This window comes from Trachypithecus francoisi, unplaced genomic scaffold (genome assembly GCF_009764315.1).
Source record: "Trachypithecus francoisi isolate TF-2019V2 unplaced genomic scaffold, Tfra_2.0 Lachesis_group16, whole genome shotgun sequence".
NCBI classification, from domain to species: domain Eukaryota; kingdom Metazoa; phylum Chordata; class Mammalia; order Primates; family Cercopithecidae; genus Trachypithecus; species Trachypithecus francoisi.
Window position 1 is genome coordinate 71,457,711 of NW_022681461.1, and position 21,855 is coordinate 71,479,565.

The 21,855-nt window shown below is 50.3% G+C and overlaps 1 protein-coding gene across 5 annotated transcripts in view; it reads left to right on the plus strand.

The window, feature by feature from the left end:
* WHRN (whirlin) overlaps positions 1–21,855 on the plus strand; it is a 105,098-nt gene that overhangs the window by 24,635 nt on the left and 58,608 nt on the right. For all 5 annotated transcript variants that reach the window (XM_033237688.1, XM_033237689.1, XM_033237690.1 and 2 more), the window contains exons 2-3: positions 2,177–2,395; positions 14,258–14,383. In XM_033237688.1, coding sequence (XP_033093579.1) covers positions 2,177–2,395; positions 14,258–14,383 — 345 coding nt within the window. The remainder of the gene's footprint in view (positions 1–2,176; positions 2,396–14,257; positions 14,384–21,855) is intronic.

Consider the following 21,855-nt stretch of genomic DNA (forward strand, 5'->3'; position numbering starts at 1 on the left):
TAATAATCACCCATAATCCTCCCACCCAGAGAGAAGCACTGCTAGCATCTTGGCACATTACTTCTCAGCTTTGTTTCATTTTGTTTTTCCCGTATGATTTTTCTCTTAACATAACTGACTTCATACTGTAAGACATGATTTATAGCCTTTTAACCCCACTTAACATTAAAATATATCACATTTCCATGGCATTACAACCTTTGTAAATAGGATTTCAGTGGCAGCATAAAATTTCAGTATGTGTGAATTCTGTCATTTATTCAAACAGCCAGATGGTGCTGCCATAACAAAATACCATAGACTGGGTGGCTTTAGCAATAGATATTTAATTTCTCACAGTTCTGGAGTCCAGAAGTCTGTGATCAGGGCATCGTTGTTCTCAGGTTCTGGTGAGGGCCCACTTTCAGAGTTGAAAACTTCCATCTTCTCACTGAGTCCCCACATGGAAGAGAGACCAGAACCCTGTCTCTCTTCCTACAAAGCTACTGATCCCATCGTGAGGTTCCCACCATCATGGCATCATCTAACTCCAGTTACCCCCAAAGGCCTCATCTCCAAAGTACCATCACAGTGAGGATAGGGCTTTGGCGTATGGATCTGGAGGGAAACACATCCAATCCCTAACACAGGCTGTGTTTATTATTAATCCTAGTGCTTAGTGAGTGTCTCCTTGGGTCAATGTCTTCATCTCAGCTGTAGGCACCTTGTGGTAAAGCAATATGGCAGACCTCAGATTCCACCCCAAGCTGTGGAGTTTGGGCTTACCTTTCCTCACGGTGGTTCCGTCTGAAGACTGGAAAATGTGCAATAAAGGTGGTGTTCCTCACTCAGAATTAGTTGCTATAAAAAAGGAACTTCTTTTTTTTTTAATCAATTTTTTTTTTTGACATGGAGTCTCACTCTGTTGCCCAGGCTGGAGTGCAGTGGCGCGATCTCGGCTCACTGCAACCTCCACCTCCTGGGTTCAAGCGGTTCTCTTTCCTCGGCCTGCAGAGTAGCTGGGATTATAGGTGCCCGCCACCACACCCAGTTAACTTTTGTATTTTTAGTAGAGACAGGATTTTGCCATGTTGGCCAGGGTGGTTTTGAACTCCTGGTCTCAGGTGATCTGCCTGCCTTGGCCTCCCGAAGTGCTGGGATTACAGGCGTGAGCCACCATGCCCAGCTGAGAAAGGAACTTCTTACTCACTGTGTGGGCAGGCAGTTTCCCTCCATTTCTTCATCTGACAAATGAGATCCCCCTTCCCCTCTGCGATTCCCCTCCCCCATTGGAGTTCATTAGGATTTCCTGAGATAATGCATATCAGGTGCAGCGCAGAGTGGCTGACACATACAAGCCCTTTATAAATGTTAAGCATTGCTATTACCATTGCTTTTATTTGTCGACCCTCTTGCTTGGTATTTTATCGGGTCCCCAAGATGACACCCGGATTCAGTGATTCTCTAGAAAGGCTAACAGGATTCAGCTTATGGTTGTACCTGTGGCTAGGGTTTACTACATCCAAAGGATACAGAGCAAAATGAGCATGGGGAAAAGGTGTGTTGGGCAGAGTCCAGAGGAGACCAGGCACAGGCTTCCACGGGTCCCCTCCCTGTGAGTTTCACAGAACACACTAATTCCTCCAGCATCGAATGATGACAAAGGTGTGGAATGTTGCCTATCAAGGGAGCTCATTAGAGAGCACTCACAGTTTTTATTGGGGGCTGGTGACATAGACCCTGTCTGCTTGTCCCCAACTTCCAGACTCCCAGGAGGAAAGCAGGTTAAGCATAAACCACACTGTTTACACACCGTCTAAGCACATGAGCCACATTTCTCAATTAGGGAATAGTGGGATACTCCCCAAATCCAAGTTCCCAGATGCCAGCCAAAGGCCGGCCTTGCAAACGAGCCTTCATGAGGATAGCAGTCTCAGGCCTGCGATGCAAACTCCTCTGCAGAGGTCTCCTAATATATCATGTTTATTGTATTTGGACCACTTCAGGATAGAGGTGAGACAGATGTTCTTGTTTTCATAGGACAAAATCAAGGGCTAGAGAAGGAAAGGAACTTCGGGGCTGGCCTCTTCTTCCACGTGGGGCTCCTGAGAAAAACCAAGGTCTGGACCAGGGGAGGGTGTTCCTCCACACCCCCGGCAACTCCCTTCCTCTAACCTGTGTGCCCCTCTCTCCCTAGGCTCTGAAGGGCTCCAAGAAACTGGTGCTGTCTGTGTACTCAGCCGGGCGCATCCCTGGGGGCTATGTCACCAACCACATCTACACCTGGGTGGACCCGCAGGGCCGCAGCATCTCCCCGCCCTCGGGCCTGCCCCAGCCCCACGGCGGTGCCCTGAGGCAGCAGGAGGGTGACCGGAGGAGCACCCTGCACCTCCTGCAAGGAGGGGATGAGAAAAAGGTGAGTGGGGTGGGGAAAGGAGGCCAGCCTCTCAGACACCATATTTTCCCTCCAAACCCAGAACAGCAAAGCTGCTTGGAGGCTGCAAGAAGAGGTTGGTTCTATCCAGGCTCTGTCTTCCCTCAGAGTCCATACTGAAGGGTGGTGTTTTTTCTTTGCTTGTCTTTTTGACCTGTGTAGTGTATGTTATGATACAGGCTAAGCTGCCACAATAAAAGCGCTCAAATACTGGGATTTATTTATTGATTGGTTTATTTATTTACTTGGAGACAGAGTCTCACTCTGTCACCCAGGCTGGAATGCAGTCGCACAATCTTGGTTCGATGCAACCTCTGCCTCCAGGGTTCAAGCAATTCTTTTTTTTTTTTTTTTTTTGAGACGGAGTCTCGCTCTGTCGCCCAGGCTAGAGTGCTGTGGCCAGATCTCAGCTCACTGCAAGCTCCGCCTCCCGGGTTCACGCCATTCTCCTGCCTCAGCCTCCCGAGTGGCTGGGACTACAGGCGTCCGCCACCTCGCCCGGCTAATTTTTTATATTTTTTAGTAGAGACGGGGTTTCACCGTGTTAGCCAGGATGGTCTCGATCTCCTGACCTCGTGATCCGCCCGTCTCGGCCTCCCAAAGTGCTGGGATTACAGGCTTGAGCCACCGCGCCCGGCGGGTTCAAGCAATTCTTATGCCTCATCCTCCCGAGTAGCTGGGATTACAGGTGTGCACCACCATGCCCGGCTGAATACTGTGATTTAAATGAGAGTTTTTTTCTCTGTCATGTAACAGAATAGAGGAATAGTCTCATCTGGGGGACAGTTCTGCTCCAGGACTTATCCTGGGACCCGGACTCCCTCCATCTTCCATCCCCCAGGGTGTTGCCCCTTCTCGTGGTTGAAGCTGGGCCACCTTAAGTACCCTTTCTAGCTCCCAGGAAAGGGGAAGAGAGGTGTCTCTTTAATTTCAAGATGACCAAACTTTCCACTGGCCTAGACCCAGGTGCATGGCCACACATAGCTGCCAGGACTGTGGCCAGGATTGCTGCTCCACAGGGAATCTTGTGCAGTGTGGATCTTGGGCATAAGTCACAGAAACCAGCTCTGGCCATTTTACAGAGCATGGGTGTACTGGAAGGATAGGGGCAGTCCCAGAATTGAAGCTGAGAATCTCAGGGTGCAGCCTGCAGGAAGGGGATGTCCACCATTCCGTTCTCAGTGACCTTCCCCTGAAGATTCTTAATGAGGGAGTACTTCACGGGCTGGCAGGGATGTCTGGGGACTTTGATTGACAAGACTACCAAGACCGTAGCCAGTGGGAGAGGGGTGGTTGCCCAAAGCACTGTGGGGTGTTCTAACTTGCAGAAGGGGGCAGGGATACCAATAGATGTCCCGTGTGGAGCCCCCCTTCCCCCAGACCTGGACTGTTTCTTGAAACACAGGAAGGCTGAAATGGTCCCTGATGTCCTACCCTTCTCTTTGGGTGTTGTTTGCATTGCACCCCTTGGTTACTCCTGGAACCAAGAACGTAGCTCATGCAGGCAGCTCCCTGGTGTGTAGGACCTTGACACTGACTGCCAGGAGGCCACATGGCTTGGGGCTCTGGGCCAACCGCCTTCCCTCTGGAGACTCTTTCTCAGCTCTCCTTTTCCTGTCGATAAGACTGTAACATTTATTTAATGTGTTTTGTGTTCTTTGCTCAAACGTCAATATGCAGGACGTGGCAGAGATCACAGCAGCTTCTATTGGAGGTGAGCGGCCGCAGGTAGCTTGTTGGTATGCGCCGCAGCAGCCCGGGCTGCATCAAGATTGCCGGGGCTGGGTGGGCTTGTACCCCCTCCCCACCAGGGAACTTGTTCTCTGACAGTCTTGAGAGAATGCTGCCAGTGGTATTGAGTCATGGTCAAGGGCAGCTGTATAGTGTTAGGCACAGAACTCGCTTTTTCTTTTTCTCAGTCCCTTTCCTATGCAGGGCATGGGGTGAGTGGAGCTTATCATTGATGGAGAGCCTTTGTGTGCCCAGCCCTGTGCTCACGGTGTCTTCCTGAGTCCTCCTCGCAGCCACACTCGGGGTAGGTGTCGCCATCCCCATTTTACAGATGAGGAACCTGAGGCTCAGCACTGGGCAACCGTGACCCAGCCAGCAAGTCTCCCAGTGTTTGCTGAGCACCTGGGTGCCTGACGATGTTATGGGAGGTGAGAATAAATCAGTGGCCAAGGGTGCTGGGGCCCTGCTCTTGGGAAGCATCTAGAGTTTGGAGGTGGTGGGAAGAGTGAGACAATAATCCCGAAATGAGCACCAGTGAGCAAGATAAGTAAGACAGTGCAAACTGATGGGAGGAAGTGAAACCAGGAGCCGGGCAGGAGAGTGCCAGGGAGGGAGGGGCTATTTTGGATGAGGCGGTCAGGGAGGACTTCTCTGAGGAGATGGCTTCTGAGCTGAGACCTAGAGAGAGAGAAAGAGCTGCAGTGTGCCATTCGGGGACTGAAAATCCCAAGCAGCAAGGACAGCATGTGCAAAGGCCCTGAAGTAAGACTGAGGCCAGCGTCTGCAAGGACTGGGCAGATGGGAGTGTGGGGATTAGGTAAGATGCCTCTGGGAGTCTTAGAGTAACTCATATAAGAATGTGGGGCTGGGCACAGTGGCTCACACCTGTAATCCCAGCTCTTTGGGAGGCTGAGGCAGGAGGATTGCTTGAGCCCAGGAGTTCGAGATCAGCCTGGGCAACATAGTGAGACCCTGTCTCTACAAGTAATAAAAAAAAAAATTAACAGGGTGTGATGGCATGTGTCTTTGGTCCCAGCTACTTGGGAGGCCGCGATGGGAGGATCATCTGAGCACAAGAGTCCACTGAGCTGTAATTGCCCCACTGTACTATAGCCTGAGCAATAGAGTGAACTCCTGTTTCAAGAATAAAATAATGCAGAAGTGGAGGCTGCATGAATCATACTCCAGGGAGGACCCAGATACCGAAGGAGGCAGGAGACACCCTGAACCATCCCAGAGAAAGGCTGTCCCAGATTCCATAGCCCCAGACTGGTGCATCTACCCTCCTCCATGTTCCTTCTCCTCCTGATGCAGTGTGGAAACCCCATTTCCTTATTGGGAAGGGGCATGGGCTGATGTTTCTGGATTCCTGGCTGCTGGATCCTGGGGGGTAAGGTAGCTGGTGGAGTCTGATTCTCTTCTCTCCAGCAGCCTGTCCCATCCTCTGATAGTCCAAAAAGCCACGACCAGAGTCTTGGACTCATATCCATAACGTCCGCAGAGGAGGTTCACCTCTCAGAAAGTGGGTTCTTGGGGCAATAGTGACATAAACATCACACATGTAGCCAAGTTACCCCTGAAAATCCTTATGCCATCCCCTGGAGCTGGTTATAGTTTTATAGCCCTTTTCAGGAGTGTCCTTCTCTGGATTGTGGTATGAGACCTGTCCCGTGAGGCCGAAGACAAAGTGCAGAGGGAAGAACAGATGTAGTGCTCAGGGAGTCAGGCGTGGCTACTCTTAAATCAAATCCTCAGAAGTGAACGGGGCAGGGTGCAGAGCGCTCACTGTATGGCTTCCCATTTTGTTCTAACCCGCAGCCTCTATAGCTCTCATAAACTAGAACTGATTTGTCAAGGGGGGCTAAGTAGGATAGTGTCAGTGTGCAGGGATGATAACACCTTGGGTCCCAGGCTGCCTGGGTTCAAACCTTGGTTCTGCCTCTTGCTTTTAATTTTTTTGGATATATATACCCCAAAGTGGAATTGCTGGAGCGTCTGGTAGTTGTGTTTTTAATTTTTGGAGGAACCACCCTACTATTTTCCCTATCGTCTGCACCATGTTACATTCCCACCAACAGTGCACCAGGGTTCCTCTTCCTCCACATCCTGGCCAGCAGCTGTTGTCCTGTTGTTTTGTTAGTAGCTGTCCTCATGGGTGCGAGGCAGCATGAGTTTTTTCCTGATCTGTCTTCACTGTGGGCCTTTATGTGTGATGCCTTAGCAATGTGCTGACAGTGCTGAAGGTCACAGCAGGGACATGGTGGTGTTTAGGGGCAAGGTCAGTTCTGCCTCTTTTTAGGTTCTTATTCCTAACCATTCCCCTATTTCACCTCCCCAGTGTGAGGAGGCAGGTTTGTGGAACAGGACTTGTTCTGGCACATTACATAAGGTATAAATGTGATACATGTCCTCTGAAAGGGACAGGGAGAGTGCTGTGGTGTGCAGAGAAGGGAGGTTCTGCACACCAGAGAAATCGGGGAAGGCTTCCTGGAGGAGGCAACATTTTAGGTTTGGACGTGTGGCAGTGGAAGGGAAGGGTGACCCAGACAGAGGGAACAGCGTGACAATGTCCAGAGGTTAGAGAGAGCAAGACGGGTCCTAAGTGATTCCTTTGGCTGTGAAACAAGGTTGGAGAAGTAGAATGGAGTTAGCTCCCACAGGCTGAGATGCTGGGCTAGGAATGTGTGTGGGTGGGGGACACTTTTTTTCTGCAGACAACGGAGACTTGCTGGGCATTCTCTTAGCTGGTGAGGGAAGAAGGGCAAAATCAATTTCAAGTATCCAAAGACCTTTAGCAAGACCATGAAAAAGAAGGTGTGCAAAGCTTGTTTTCAAGAGAGGTGAGAGTGGCTAAGTAAAAACACAAAGAACTTCTGGAGCCAGTAATGTTGTTTCTTGTTTTAGTCAAGATGAACTTCAAAGGTGGAAAATGAACCTTGGGGGAAGATTCCAGTACTCTGCTAGCATTCCCTCCTGTGTGCATATTCAGGATGAGATTTTTCCTGAGTTGAGTGGGGTGAACTCATTTCTTTGAAATGGCTTGAAATTAAGGATGGTTTGAATCAGCTTACAGGACTAGGGGTGGCAGGAGAGAAGGAAAGAAGACCCAGAGGAGAAGGCTGCATCAGGATGGGAGAGCGAGTGTGTTGCCGTGGAGTCTTTGGGGTGGAGGGAATAAGCATGCTGTTTCTAGACCCTCCTCCGAGGCAGGTGCCTTCCCTTCTCCTCCGTGCCTCCTACAGGCTTGAGGATCCAGTCTGAGCTGCAGGACTGATCACCTGTTCTTGGGTTCTGACTGTGAACGTGTCATGGCTCAGCCTGGGGCCCTTGCAGAGCATCCAGCAGAAACTCACAGATGGGCTTTCAGAAGGCGGCCTGCATCTGAAAGAGATGGGGTTGTTAATTGGTGATGAACCGGTATCCAGAGTGATGGAAGCACAGCTTCCCAGGGGTTTATCTCTTCACTGCAGTTTTCAGATTTTACGGTGGTTTTGTAGAATCATTTGACTGGTAGGCCAGTCCTATAAAATACTTACAGATAGTGTCATTCCTCCCATTTTCCAGATAAGAAAATGCACGTCTGAAGAGCCTGCATGAATTATCCCAGCTCATACAGCTAGAGAGTGGCTGGGACAGGTGAGGCTCACATCTCAGGCTTATGCCTGGTCCCTTCAGTGTCCCCTGGCTCTGGCTCTTTGGGTCCGGCCCTTGCACAGCCACAATGTTGGCTCAGCTGCCCCCAGGAGAGACAGCAGAGCCTGCCTGCCCCACAGCACCAGTCATCTTGGTCAGCATCTGGAATCTGCTCAGGGGAATGATGCGGGCAGGAACAGCTATTTGTAGAACTCAGATGCCCCTCTCACCCCTTCCCGGTCATTTGCCCACGAGCTTTATTGAGAACCTCCTAAGTCTTATTCCACTGCAGTGTCCCTGTCCCACGGCCCCCTACTCTGCAGTGAGCGGTTAGACCCAGCTGCAGCAGAAGCAGCCGCTCCGCCAAGCTCATATGTCTCCAGTAGCCACAGAAACAAGATGGGACCTGCCTTTCGGCTCAGGCTGCTACAACCCTAGAATACAAGGAGTAGGGGCCTTGGGCTCAGCAGCACTGGGTTTGAAGCTTGTTTTTCAAACTTCCTGACTATGTGACCTTGGACAAGCCACTTAACCTTGGATGAGTCACTTAAGCTTCCCCATCCATGATTGGAGGATGGTCATGCCAGTCATGTGAGGCTGTTTCAAGGATTAATAATCAAGGCTCATAAGCACAGAGCACAGTGCCTGGACATAGTAATGAATTCCAGCAACAACCCTCAGTTACTGAATGCCGACTAGGTACTAGTCTTTTCCCCCAAAATATGTACCGAGTACCTATCATGGGCCTGCTGTGCATACTGGGGATACATCAGTGAACAGACAAAGAATAGACGACACCTTGGCCATTGTCAAGGGCTGGCACTCTAGTGTGTTGTGGGGGGACCGTGAGGGGCATTAAAAGAAACAATATACAGTCTATTGTAAAATGGGGGAGAACCAAGCAAGGAAAGGGCGTGGAGGGTGGTGTATGCGTCAGGCAGTGTTAGAGAAGGGGCAGGGAAGGCCTAACTAACAAGGTGACAAAAGAAAGGGTATCAAGCTGACAAGGAAGTGATCGTACATGGATCCATCCTGTCTGGGCAGAGTGCTGCAGGCGGCTGGAGGCCTCAGGCAGATGAACAGGGCCTCTTGAGGGAGGGCTGCTGGCTTGGCCACGGGCAGTGCTGGCTCCAGGTAGGTTGCACAATTCTCATTTTATAGACCGGGCAACTGAAGATCCGAGAAGCAACAGGGCTTATCCCAAGGGTGCCCAAGAGTGAGGGGCAGAACCGGGACTTGAACTCAGGCCCACGAGAGGCAGTGTGTGCACTGGTTAAATGCCCAGGCACTGCAGGCAGGCCAAGCGGCTGGCTATGTGAACCTTAGCCCCATCATTTCACCCCTCAGAGTTGAGCCTCAGTTTCCTCATCGGGGAAGTGGGGATAACAACAAACCCGTAGAGGAGGAATCAGCATTCAATGAGGTAATGCATGCAAAGTGCTGAGCTCTGTGCCTGGGACATAGGAAACACTCAGTACATTTAGTGACCAATTTCATGAGTTATTATTCTATTAATATTATTAGCAGTGGTGTTATTTTCACTGGGCCAGGCCACCTCTCACAGCGTTGTTTGCTTTCCCATAGATGAACTCCGACTCATGCCAAATGCTGGTTGAATTTTCAGCAGATGATTGAGGCAGATTACCCTGTGCTTGATAGAACTGTTATTACAGTTCCATGATGAAGACTCATTTTATTCTGATGTAAAGAATTTATGGGGAGGTGGCAGAGAGGTGAGGAGGTTTGTTTTCATCCTCAGTGGGCTGCTGCAGACACAGGCTGCCATCTGCATGTTCCTGGGCTTCGCTGCGAAGACACCCAAGCTCCTCTCAGCTCTCTCCCTACCGGGATCTTCTTGTCCTGGAGCTGGAAGGGCCCTGGGGTGGGGGTGGCGGTGGGCTGGGATGGGGCGGGGGACTGACTGCAGGTCACCCAAGGAGCTGAGCTAGATCCTGGGTGTGTAGACCCCAGGCCGGCCTGGCTTGTTCCAAGTCCTTAAGGTGCAGCATGGAGGAAGGGGCTCTGCCAGGCGTGGCAGGAGTGGGGATCAAGGCAGGAGCTGCCCACTGTGTCCTCAGCCAGCCTCTCTGTTCTGTCCCTGATCTGAACCCCACCTTCCTCCTACATCACCACCATCATAAGACACACCACTTCTCATGGGAGATCTCTAGAAAGCCACCCCTCTCCTGTTCCCTGTTTCCAGGAGTCTTCCTGCAGTCCACATTGGAGCCTGTCACTCTCCTGCTCATAGCCCAGCGTCTTAGCCTGGCTTGTGGCACCCTCACCAGTGAGGCGAATCTCAGCCATTTTCCCCATTCTCCTGCCACACTCTGGCCATACAGGACCTGTGTGGTGACTCCAGGGGGCTGCGCACTGTCCTGTGTGCGGGTTTAGCACATGCCATTGCTTCTGGAATGGCATCTTCCCTCTTCTGTCCCTGGCTGCCCCCTACCCTGCCTCAGCCTTTAAGGCTCAGTGGTCACATTTCTGGGGAGCTCTGCCTTTGGATGGGCTGCTGGGAATAGACTCTCAGACCAAGATTTGCCTGAAAAAGGTTTATAGGAGTATCCCCAAGTCTGAAGATGTCTACCTCCTCCTCTCTGGAACTTGTGAGTAGAACCTTATATAGCGAAAGGTATGCTGCAGATGTGAGTAAGTGATGGTCTTGACGTGGGGGATTGTCTGGGTGGGCCCCGTGTCATCACAAGGGTCCTTGTAAGATGGAATCAGGAGGTCAGAGAAAGGGAGACTTGATGGTAAAAGCAGAGAGCAACTGATTGGAAGATGCCGTGCTGCCAGCCTTGAAGATAGAGGATGGGGCTGTGAACCAAGGAATGCAGGTGGCCCCTAGAAGCTGGAAGAGGCAAGGAAGTGGGTTCTCCTCTGGAGCCTCTAGGAGGAGTGTGGTCCTTTTGGCACACTTTACACTTCCAACCTCCCGAACTGTCAGATAACAAATCTGTGTTGCTCTTAGGCTGTGTATGTGGTGATTTGTTACAGTGGCAGCAGTAGCTGCAGTGGCTGCGACTATTTCCTAACAGGACTTGTCATGTGTGCAACAGAACCAACAGTAGCTAATACTTATTGAGCATCTACTAGGGGTCAGAGAGTAGCCACATGCTCTCACTTGTCTCTTAATTTGATCCTCTTCATGGTAACCTTATAAGACAGGTGGATAAATTATTGTCATCCTCATTTTCAGGTGAGGAGGCTGAGGCACAGAGAGGTTAAGTAACTTGCTCAAGGTCAATGCTGGTGAAGGACCGAGGGACACAGGGCAGGGCTGCAAGTGCCGTCTCAGCACAGGTCTCAGCGGGTCCCACAGGGAGCTCTGGAGCTGGGATGGCCCTGCAGAGGTGTCCAGAATTGAGGCAAGGACTGGCTTTTACCCACCTCCATCAGCCACTAGCCACAGAGCTGCCTCCAGGGAGGGGTGTGACCCTGGTGAGGTGCTCCCTTGACCTAGGGCAGTTCTTGAGGAGGGACTTGCTGCCCTGGGGAGGAGCGTCTTGGTCCTGGAGGGGGTGCACTGTCCCATCCTGGGTGGCCTTGTTCTTTCCTCTCAGCATTCTCTTACCACCCGGTGACTCCTGAGCCTCTGGAGGGACCCAGCACAAGGCCTAGCACAGACTCCAGGCTCGGAAGCATTTGGATGGAACTCCAGCCTGGCTCACGTCCACACAGTCATCCTGGCCTGCACAGCAGCCCAGAGTCACCATCTCCCATGAGGAAGGCCACGCACGCTTTCCAGGTCACACCTGCTGGCTTGGCCGAGATGCCACCGTGAGGATAACGACAGCCACTGTTTTCTAGTGCTTCCCTGTACCAGCCACGACCCTATGCCCTCTACACAAATGAACCCATTCATCCCTCACAGCAGCCCAAGGAAGTGAACCTGACTGATTTCCCCATTTTCTAGGTGAGGAAACTGAGGCACAGAGAGATAAAGCAACTTGGCCGGGGCCACACACCTAGTAAGTTGGCAGTCTGGCTCCGGAGTCTGAACATGCATTAATCACCATGTGGTTTCACCTCCCAAATATGCAGAGCTGCCTGTGACAAGGGACCAGGGTGGGCCTTGAACCCAGGTCCCCTCAGATCTGCTCAAGCCTTGGAGCTGGCACTGCACTGGGGCAGAACAGGTCAGATCATGGGGGCTGGGTTACTATTCCCAAGTCTGACCTCAAGTGTCTGCAGAGCCTGCTGTTTCCAGAACCTCTGTCTAACCAGTGGCTGCATGTGGGTCTCCTGCTTGCTCCCTGCAGAGCCCTATGGGCCTCACCAGGGCCCTCCTTACTAATGTGGTCATTCTGTCTGAGGAGCAAACTAGGGCTGGTTCTGGACTAAGGCAGCTGGGCCCATCCCACAGAGCAGTGCCTCCCTGGCACAGTCCCACATGGGATAGACCACCTGACATACCAGAGTCTGCCATCTTGAAACCAAACCCTGGAGAGTCACTGTCTATTGGACTCTTTCCTGACATCATTCGGCAGCCAATAGGAGCAAAACCACCACTTTTTGTTCCCAAGTGGTGGTCCCAGATAGTGTCCCAGAGAGAAGCAGCACATTAAAGAGTTCGGGGTTCCAGAGGTGGGCAGAACCCAGGTCTGACTTAGCCACGAGTTGGCTGCGATTGTTTCCTAATAGGACTTGTCATGTGTGCAACAGAACCAACAGTAGCTAATACTTAATTGAGCATCTACTAGGGGTCAGAGAGTAGCCACATGCTCTCACTTGTCTCTTAATTTGATCCTCTTCATGGTAACCTTTTAAGACAGGCAGATAAATTATTGTCATCCTCATTTTCAGGTGAGGAGGCTGAGGCACAGAGAGGTTAAGTAACTTGCTCAAAGTCACACAGCTGTGCCCTCGCCTGGGAAGTTGGGACTTGAGTATCTTCTTCACCACCTCTTCTCAAGGTGGTTGAAAAATTCAATGAGATAGCACATTTAAAGGGCACAGAACACTTGATAACTCTTAGATGAATAACTTCCAAAATAGAAATCTGGTTTGGATGGCTTTCCCTAATGAAATGTGCTCTTTCCTGGTGCCTGAAGGTTCCCCCACCGCTCCCTGTCCCGTGGGCAGTCACATTGTGCTCTCTTTGGATCGCTCGCTTGTCACTGTGTGTCTTGTCTCTTTGGGCTAGGTTTCAGCTATTCTGGTCTCCTGCCTTCTTTTCCATGAATCCCCCTTTCATACCCAAGACACACTTAACCTGCACATTCCTGCAGCTTCCCTCATGGATTAGGAACCATTCTAGAATCTGCCCGCAGCCACCCCTGCCTGTGCTCGTGAGCCCCACCCTGTCCTCCAGCACCTGCTCTGGCCACTGTGACTCACTTCCTCCCGGATGGAGCTTGCTCTCCTAAGCACTGACATGAGCCGTCCCATGTCCCTGGAATGTTCCATTTCCCCTTCCCCCACTGGCTGACTCTCGCTCACCCTCTCATCTTATCAGAGATGCCACTTTCTCCAGGAAGCACCCCCCATGCTAGTCAGGATCATTGCCCTTTCTCTGCACCCGTGTGGCCCTTGAGCAGCTTTGTCACGCGCTGCTCACATTGTACCGTGAAGGCCTGTCGACTGTACCACTAGACTGCGGGCCCCTCACAAACAGGACTGTGTCTGTCTCATCTCCAAGCCCCAGCACTGGGACTGCATTTAGTGGGTGCACCGTATGTATGTAGAGCCAGGGACCATCATGGTCCCTCAGGATGGATGACGGAGCAGAAGACCCCTGGGGAGACAGCCGACGTCGGGAGAAATAGACCCCCTAGATGACAGGAGACCCCTGGGGAGGCAGGAGACCCCAGGAGAAATAGGAGACTCCTGAGGTGACAGGAGACCCCTGAGGTGACAGGAGACCCCTGAGGTGATAGGAGACCCCTGAGGTGATGGGAGACCCCTGAGGTGACAGGAGACCCCTGAGGTGATGAGAGACCCCTGGGGAAGTGGGAGACCCCTGAGGTGACAGGAGACCCCTGGAGTGACAGGAGACCCCTGGGGTGACAGGAGACCTCTGGGGAAGCAGGGTGGTGGCTGCCCTGAGCCTGGCCTGAACCTTGATCCTAAGGAGGGAAGATGGAGCCTAATTGAGACCCCGGGGCGTGAACAGTCACCCCTAACTAAAGCCTCAGGTGAACATGGCCACTGTGGCGTGAAGAACATGAGGGAAATGTCTAAGTAGTCTCGGGTGTTGGCCCTGAGGGGATCCCAGAGGCCACCTCTCTCAGCACCTTCCCCCCACTGCACTTGGAACTGTGACCAAGAGCGAGTGAGGGGCTTCCTCAAGGTCACCCATCAAGTCAGAGGCAGAGCTGGGGCAGGAACTGGAATGTTCTAGGTTATCTTCCAGGCCTTGGCCTGGGCCTCCTTGCCAGCCGGATAAGATGTGCTCTTCAGAGTACGAGAGGGGGCTCTGCAGCCTGAAGTTATGGGTCCCCCAGTCCCTCTAATGTTCTCCTCTCCCTCTGACAGGTGAACCTGGTGCTGGGGGACGGCCGGTCCCTGGGCCTCACGATCCGTGGGGGAGCTGAGTACGGCCTTGGCATTTACATCACTGGCGTGGACCCAGGCTCTGAAGCAGAAGGCAGCGGGCTCAAGGTGAGGGGAGGGCCCGAGGGAGGGAGAGCTCTGTGCATGGAGCTATTTGCTGCTGATTTTAAATAGATCTCCAGCAGAGCAATCAGCACCTCACCTTGAGGACTGGTCCCAGCTGGGGAGCCCTCCGTGGCTGCTGTACCTCTAAATTCACAGCTCACAGCAGCAGCAGGGTGGCTGCCTACGCGGTGTGGGCAGCAGGCCAGCCCGAACTTGTTGTACTGCTGTTTTGCAAACACTGCTGATGGCCTGTGATGGCCCTGACTTCAGGGTTTGTTAGGACATGTGGAGAGGGAAGAGGAGAGAAAGTGATGGGCTGGGTTGGGGGTGGCCCTGGGCAGCTTCAGGCCTGGCATTCAATCCGGACAACCAGCAGTTATCAAAATGATATTACTAGCTCCCATTTTGAAGAGGGCTGACTGCATGCCCAGTGTCTGCGATCCACTTTACACATGTCATCTAGTTGGCTCCTCACCCTACCCTGAGGGGTAGGGTATTACTACCCACATTTTCCAGTTGGGGAAACTGAGACATACAGAGGTTAAGCTGACCTGTCCAAGGCCACACAACTGCTGGGTTGCAGAGCAGACTTTGAACTTAGGCCATCTGAATTTCAAAGCCCTCACTTAGCACCCTGCAGGGCAGCCTGGGAACTCGCTCAGAGAGACAAGACTCTGCTCAGAACGCTGGACCCAGGAGACTAATCACCAAATTAAAGAGTACCATGTGTTTGGGCTAAATCCTGATGCCAGGGATGCCACAGCAGCAGCAGCGATGTGGAGTGGTGACCATGGCACAGGTGGCCTTTGAGCCAGGCCATGGGGAGTGTGAGAGAGAGGGGTGGGTAAAGGGGAAGGATGGGAGTGGCTGGCCAAAAGACCACACGTGTCTGACTGTTGGTGACTGACTAGATGGATGCCTAGTCTGTGTGCAAAGCCAGGGGAACGAAGCACATGATGAGGTTGTGTCTTTGTAACAAAGGGCCTTCCTTGCGTGCCCTGGTATCAAGAGATTTCATTTTCCACACTGACAAGAAGAAAAGGTCCTATGTGGCCACCAAGTCACGTCATGGCAGACAGGCTAGAGTACAGAGACGATATGTCCGTCAGGTTCTCTTAGGAAACAGGCATTGTGGGAACAGCTCTGGGTTTGCAGTAGGGAAGACTGGGTTCAAGTCCCAGTTTTGTTGCTTTTGCTTACATAGCTGTGTGACTCTGGAGAGTCCCCCCACCTGTCTGGGCTTCCCTTTCCTGTATAATAATACTAAGTAAGCCCTCACCAGACACTGAACCTGCTGGCATCTTGATCTGTGACTTCCCAGCCTCCAAAACTGCGAGACATAAATTTCTGTTGTTTATAAACTACCCAGTCTATGGTACTTTGTTATAGCAGCCCAAAGGGACAGACAGACATCATCATCATCATCTTCATCATCATCATCGTGGACATAATCATTAACATCTACTTTGTCTCCCCTTTCCCAGTTACTCTTCCAGGTGCTTTACATCATTAACTTGTTTAACCTTGCTTCCCTTTACTGTATAATAATAATAGGTAACATTCCTTTCTCAGGGTTATTGCAAGCTCAAATGGGGAATTCTTATTAATTATTATAGTAAACATTGCCATAGATTGTGTTCCTCCAAAGTTCATGCATTGAAATCCTTACCCACAAGCTGATAGTATTAGGAGGTGGGGCCTTTGGGAGGTGATTAGATCATGAGGGCGGAGCCCCATGAATGGGATTAGTGCCCTTATAAAGGAGGCTCCAAGAGCTGCTTCGCCCCTTCTACCATGTAAGGATACAGCAAGAAGGCACAGTCTGTGAACCAGGAAGTGAGCCCTCACCGGACACCAAACCTGCTGGCGTGTTGATCTTGGACTCCAACCTCCAAAACTGTGAGATGTAAATTCCTGTTGCTTGTAAGCCACCTGGTCTATGGTACTTTGTTATAGCAGCCCTGATTGACTCAGACAAACATCGTTATCATCACTGTTATAGACATGGTAATTTACATGGAGCATGTATCATCTTTCCCAGGTGCTCTTCCAAGTGCCTTACGTCGTTAACTTGTTTAACCTCTTGATACTCCCGTGAAAGTAGGTTCTGTTGTGAGCACCATTTTATCTTTTATTTTTGCGGGTACATAGTAGGTGTGTACATTTGTGGGATACATGAGATGTTTAGATACAGGCATGAGTGTGTAATAATCACATTTTAGAGAATGGGGTATCCATCCCCTCAAACATTTACCCTTTGGTGAGCACCATTTTACAGGCTCAGTAGGTGAGACTCGGAGAGTTGCACAGCCTGTGAGAGGGAAAGCCAGAATTCCCATCCAGGAATGAGGAGTCTGGTTCTAGACCTGTGCTAGCCAGATAGGTAGGAGATGTTCCACAGTGTCGGCCAGGTCTAGTTGATTGTGAAACGTGTTGGATCTAGGTGCTTGCTTTGCTTTTAGCAGGTAGGAGTGATGCTTTGTTAGGACTCCAGGGGGAAATAATCTGCTAATATTCTGTATGGAATTTTTGTTTAACAAATTTATGTTGGAATAATTTTAGAGTTAGTGAAAAGTTGCCGGCCGGGCGCGGTGGCTCAAGCCTGTAATCCCAGCACTTTGGGAGGCTGAGACGGGTGGATCACGAGGTCAGGAGATCGAGACCATCCTGGCTAACACGGTGAAACCCCGTCTCTACTAAAAATACAAAAACTAGCTGGGCGAGGTGGCAGGCGCCTGTAGTCCCAGCTACTCGGGAGGCTGAGGCAGGAGAATGGCGTAAACCCGGGAGGCGGAGCTTGCAGTGAGCTGAGATCCGGCCACTGCACTCCAGTCCGGGAGACAGAGCGAGACTCCGCCTCAAAAAAAAAAAAAAAAAAAGAAAAGAAAAGTTGCCGAGAGTTCCTGTTTATCCTTCACCCAGCTTCCTCTAATGTTCACATCATGTATAGCCGTGGTATATTTGTCAAGACCAAGAAACTAACATCTGTACAATATTGTTAAACAAACTACAGGCTTTATTCACAGTTTCTCCACTCATATCTTTTTTCTGTTCCAGGATCCAGTCTAATCCAGCATACCACATTGCTTTTAGTCTTTATGAAGTTTAACTGCCATTTATTTTCCCCAAAAACTTAAAGATTAGCGGCAGTTTCTGAACACAGAGTAAAGATTTTGAATAAGTGGAGGAGACTCGGGAGAAGGAAAATGGGGCCAGAGGAAAAGAGATGAAGTGGGATGAGTGATTCCCCAGAATACCTGCTGCATGGGGCTTCAGACCCAGCTACAGGCAGGACACAGACTTGGCTCTGAGCTTCCTGGCAGCCAACACAGAGAGTGAAGCAGGTCAGTGGTGTCTGTAAGAGGAAAACAGACCAGCTGTGTTTGAAAAACCTAGTTATTCTTCCTTCTGAGGCCTCAGAACAGTTTTCCTCTGGTCTGTCCTTGAGAGGATGTTGTGTGGTGCCATAGTGTCCTTGGTGACATAAATGTATGAACAGTTTACATACTTTGTTAGCGGTGAGTACCCTTTGATTAAAACCACGTTAAGAGAAAGGGAGAGAGGGAGCATTCCAGAGAGACAACATGTTAGGTCTTGGCCTGAGAGCACTGAGCATCTCGCCCTCTCTCTCTGATTACTGGTGGGTGGCGTCTTTTATTATCATGTTACCCTTTCATTGAGGAGTTGCTATGTCACATACTGCGCTGAATACTTCTTATTCATTATCACATAATTTTTGCAATGATATATTTTAAAAAAGAATGTTCTTCTTGCCAATTTATAGATAATAGATTTAGGAGCAATGTTAAGCAACTTGTCCAAGGCCACCCAGCTAAGTGCTAGAGCTGAGATTTTAACTCATGCCAGTAAACTCCAAGTCCATGTTCTTAACTACTATGGTATAGTGCCTCTCAGTCCTCGGTTTACAGCTGAAGAAACCAAGACTTGTAGACTTAAACTGAGTTGCCCAAGATCAAATTCTTTCTGTTATCAGAGCTGTTATTTAAACCAAGACCTGACAGAGCCTGGGGTTGCCTTGTGCAGGGAAGGACAGGAGCCCTGGGGCCTCCACTGACCAGCTGTGTGAAAGTGGCCATGTCCTTCCCCTCCCTGGGCCTCAGTCTCCCTGCTTGGACACTTGGGCGAGGTGATCTTTGAGGACTTCCCTAGATCTGTACATTTTCCTGACCTGAAAAGTTGCAGAGAGTTCTCTTTACATAGAGCAAACATTTTGAATGAGTAGAGGATATTGGGGAGAAGGAAAATGGGGGACAGGGAAAGAGATGAAGCCTCGATGAGTGATATTCCAGAACACCCTGCTCTGTGGGGCTGCAGACCCAGCTACAGGCAGGACACAGACTTGGCTCTGAGCTTCCTGGCAGCCAGCACAAAGAGGGTGCCCAGACACCAGGAATGTACTCCTCTCTGTTTCACCTACAGTTTTCATGTTCACAAAGAGATGCCAAAACCAGTAACCAGCTGATAGATCCCTGTTTTGCGTGGAAGGATGTGGACATTCCATATAGGCTAGTGTCTGTGGTTGTCTCTTGCTTTTCCTCTTCCCGTTTTGTCTGTGAGTATATATACTTGTGACTCCTATAAACTAACACTATACTTTGCAGCTTCTGAGCTGAGCAAGACGGACACAGTCTCTGACCTCCTCAGCTTATATTCTAGTAAGAAAGATAAAAACAAATTACACAACTGTATATTTAGTTACAATTGTGATAATACCAAGATGGCAAAGCACGTGGAACCAACTGAGTGTATGCCCAGGAAGACCAACCCTGGTCTTTGGATATCTGGGAAGGCTTACTGGAGGAGGAAGCATTTCGGTTGAAATGTAAAAGAGAACAAAACTAATTATGTGAAAGAGGAAGTGAGAATTCCAGGCAGAAAGAACAGCAAATGCCAAGTCCCTGAAGTGGAAAGAAGTGTTCCAGTGTGCAGACGAAGGCCTATGTGGCTGAACGTGGAAAGCCAGGTAGGGAGAAGATGCCTGGCAATGCTGCTGAGGAAATAGCCCGATCGCACAGGAGATGTAATTCACCCAAGACTGTGCAGCTGTGAAAAGACGATGATCAAGAACTGCAGTTATTAATGTGGAAGGATGTCTGTGGGCTGTTACTAAGTGGGAAACACGGGCTGCAAAACCACATAGCTGACAGGATTTCATCTGTATTCTATATGAATGCAAAAATATGCATAGAAAAACCTCTATGCCGGCCACACACCACAGTGTCAACAGTGGTTATCTCAGGTGGTAAGATAAGGGATGATTTCCACTTTTTTCTTTATGTCCTTAGGCGACGTCTGAATGGAGCAAGTATTCCTTTATGATCTTAAAAACAGCAACAATAAAGCGATTTCCATTCAGAAACAAGGCAGAGAAAAAATATTCCGTAGAAGTTTCCACTCACTTTAGTTTGCCTCTCAGTTGCAGGCAATCAAAGGCTTTATTTGCTCATAAAATGCCTACCTTCAGTAAAGTCCTTTCTATCTTCAATCCCCTCCGCAGTAAAGCATTTCATATTCCTGCCGTTTATTGTACTTTCCCCTCCAAGGCCCCTTGGATATGCTAACACCTGCCTACACTCACTTGGGCATCCAGGACTGATTAATTCTGTTTATTGCCAATGCACTTTCAGTGGAATTAGGCATATTGAAATGGAATAAAGGGGCTTGGCTATGTGGGCAGTAGAGCCAAGAAAAGGCTTTATTTGTAAATAGGGTTCCTTGCTGCTGTGCAGAGCTTCCCTTGAGAGAAAATGTGCCTTTCGCTTTGCTTCCAGCTGCTCAGCCCACTTAGCTCGTGAGGGCCTGGTTTGAGTCTGGGGTTGGGGGGGTGTCAGGATGGTACTGCCCTAAGTGGAGAAACACTTGGGGGGTCAGGCAGGTTCCCAGCATTTGCCCTGGGGAGGCCCCATGGAACTTGGCACCTTCCCACCCCCGCCCAGTGGGGGCTAACACCCCTTTGAGAGTTTATCCAAAGGGATCTCTCTTATTCCTTTGCACCTGCCCCCCAGCTTCAAACCCCACCAAAGAATGGACCACAAAACCTCCTTTGTTCCTTTAAGGACAACTGAGATTGACTGGCATTTGAAGTTAATCATAATGATAGCAGTTGCCATTTATTAACCAGTTATTATGAATCAGGCACTGTACTCAACACGTTAAATACACTTTTATTTCATCCTCCCGGTAGCCCTGTGGCAGACGTTAATAACATCATTTAATACATGAACAACTGAGGCTCAGAGAGGTGCAGTGGCTTCCTGGGGATTACACAGGGATCTAGTACCTGGCCTTTTAAGTCCCTCCAAAGGTCATACGCTTTGCTCTGCCACCTTCCTAGTACCCTAACTTAATCAAATATCAAAAGGCTGCAAGGAGAGGAAATAAAGGACATTGAGTCTTCTTAGAAAACACCAAGCTTCCCAAGCCCAGTGTGGTTCCCGGATCTTGCCTGGCCCACGGCCTCCACACCTGAGTTTCCCTAAGGAGTGGGAGCACATTTCATTTCTGCTCATGGGGACCAGCTGCCATCCTGGCTGAGGCTCCTTGGAACAGGATCTCTGTTCCCATTAATGTCCCATTCTTGGGGTCACTGCTATGCAGACCCATCGAGTGTCTGGTGCAGAAACAATGTTTCAGTGACTGTGGGGATGACCTGCTGCTCTACAGGTCTACCACAGGTGCTGGGCTTTGCCGGGAGCCTGACCATGTCGACTTCATTGGTGAAGCCAACAGAGCTGGGGCTGCTCCCTCCATGTACTGGCTTCTGCCAGGGTCTGTTCTCCCCACCCACCTTCTCTGTACTGAGTCTCTGGACAGCACCCCTGTGCTAAGTGTGCATCAAGCAGCAGGTGATCTATATGTGTCATCTCTCTCTACGCAGCTCTGGGAGGTAGGAACTCTTTATTTACGTGAAATCTCACTCTATTGCCCAGGCTGGAGTGCAGTGGTGTGGTCTTGGTTCACTGCAACCTCCGCCCCCCAGGTTCAAGCAATTCTCCTGCCTCAGCCTCCTGAGTAGCTGGGATCACAGGTGCCTGCTACCACGCCCAACTAATCTTTTTTTTTTTTTTGTATTTTTAGTAGAAACAGGATTTCACCATGTTGGCCAGGCTGGTCTCAAACTCCAGACCTCAAGTGATCCGCCTGCCTCAGCTTCCCAAAGTGCTGAGATTACAGTTGTGAGCCACCGTGCCTGGCTGAAACTCTTAACCCATCTATAAATTGGGAGCACTTGTTTAATGAATGTCTCTTCTCCCAGATCATGGCTACATGAGGTAAAGAATGAATGTTGTTTACACATCATATCCCCTGCCCAAGACAGCACTGGCACATAGTAGGTATCTGGGAAATTATTCACGTCTTGAAGAAGTGACTGTGGAGAAGGCAGGCCCTGAGCCAGGTGTCTTTGACTCCAAAGCTCCTATCTTGAGCACTATCTCCTTTGCATCCTGGCCTGA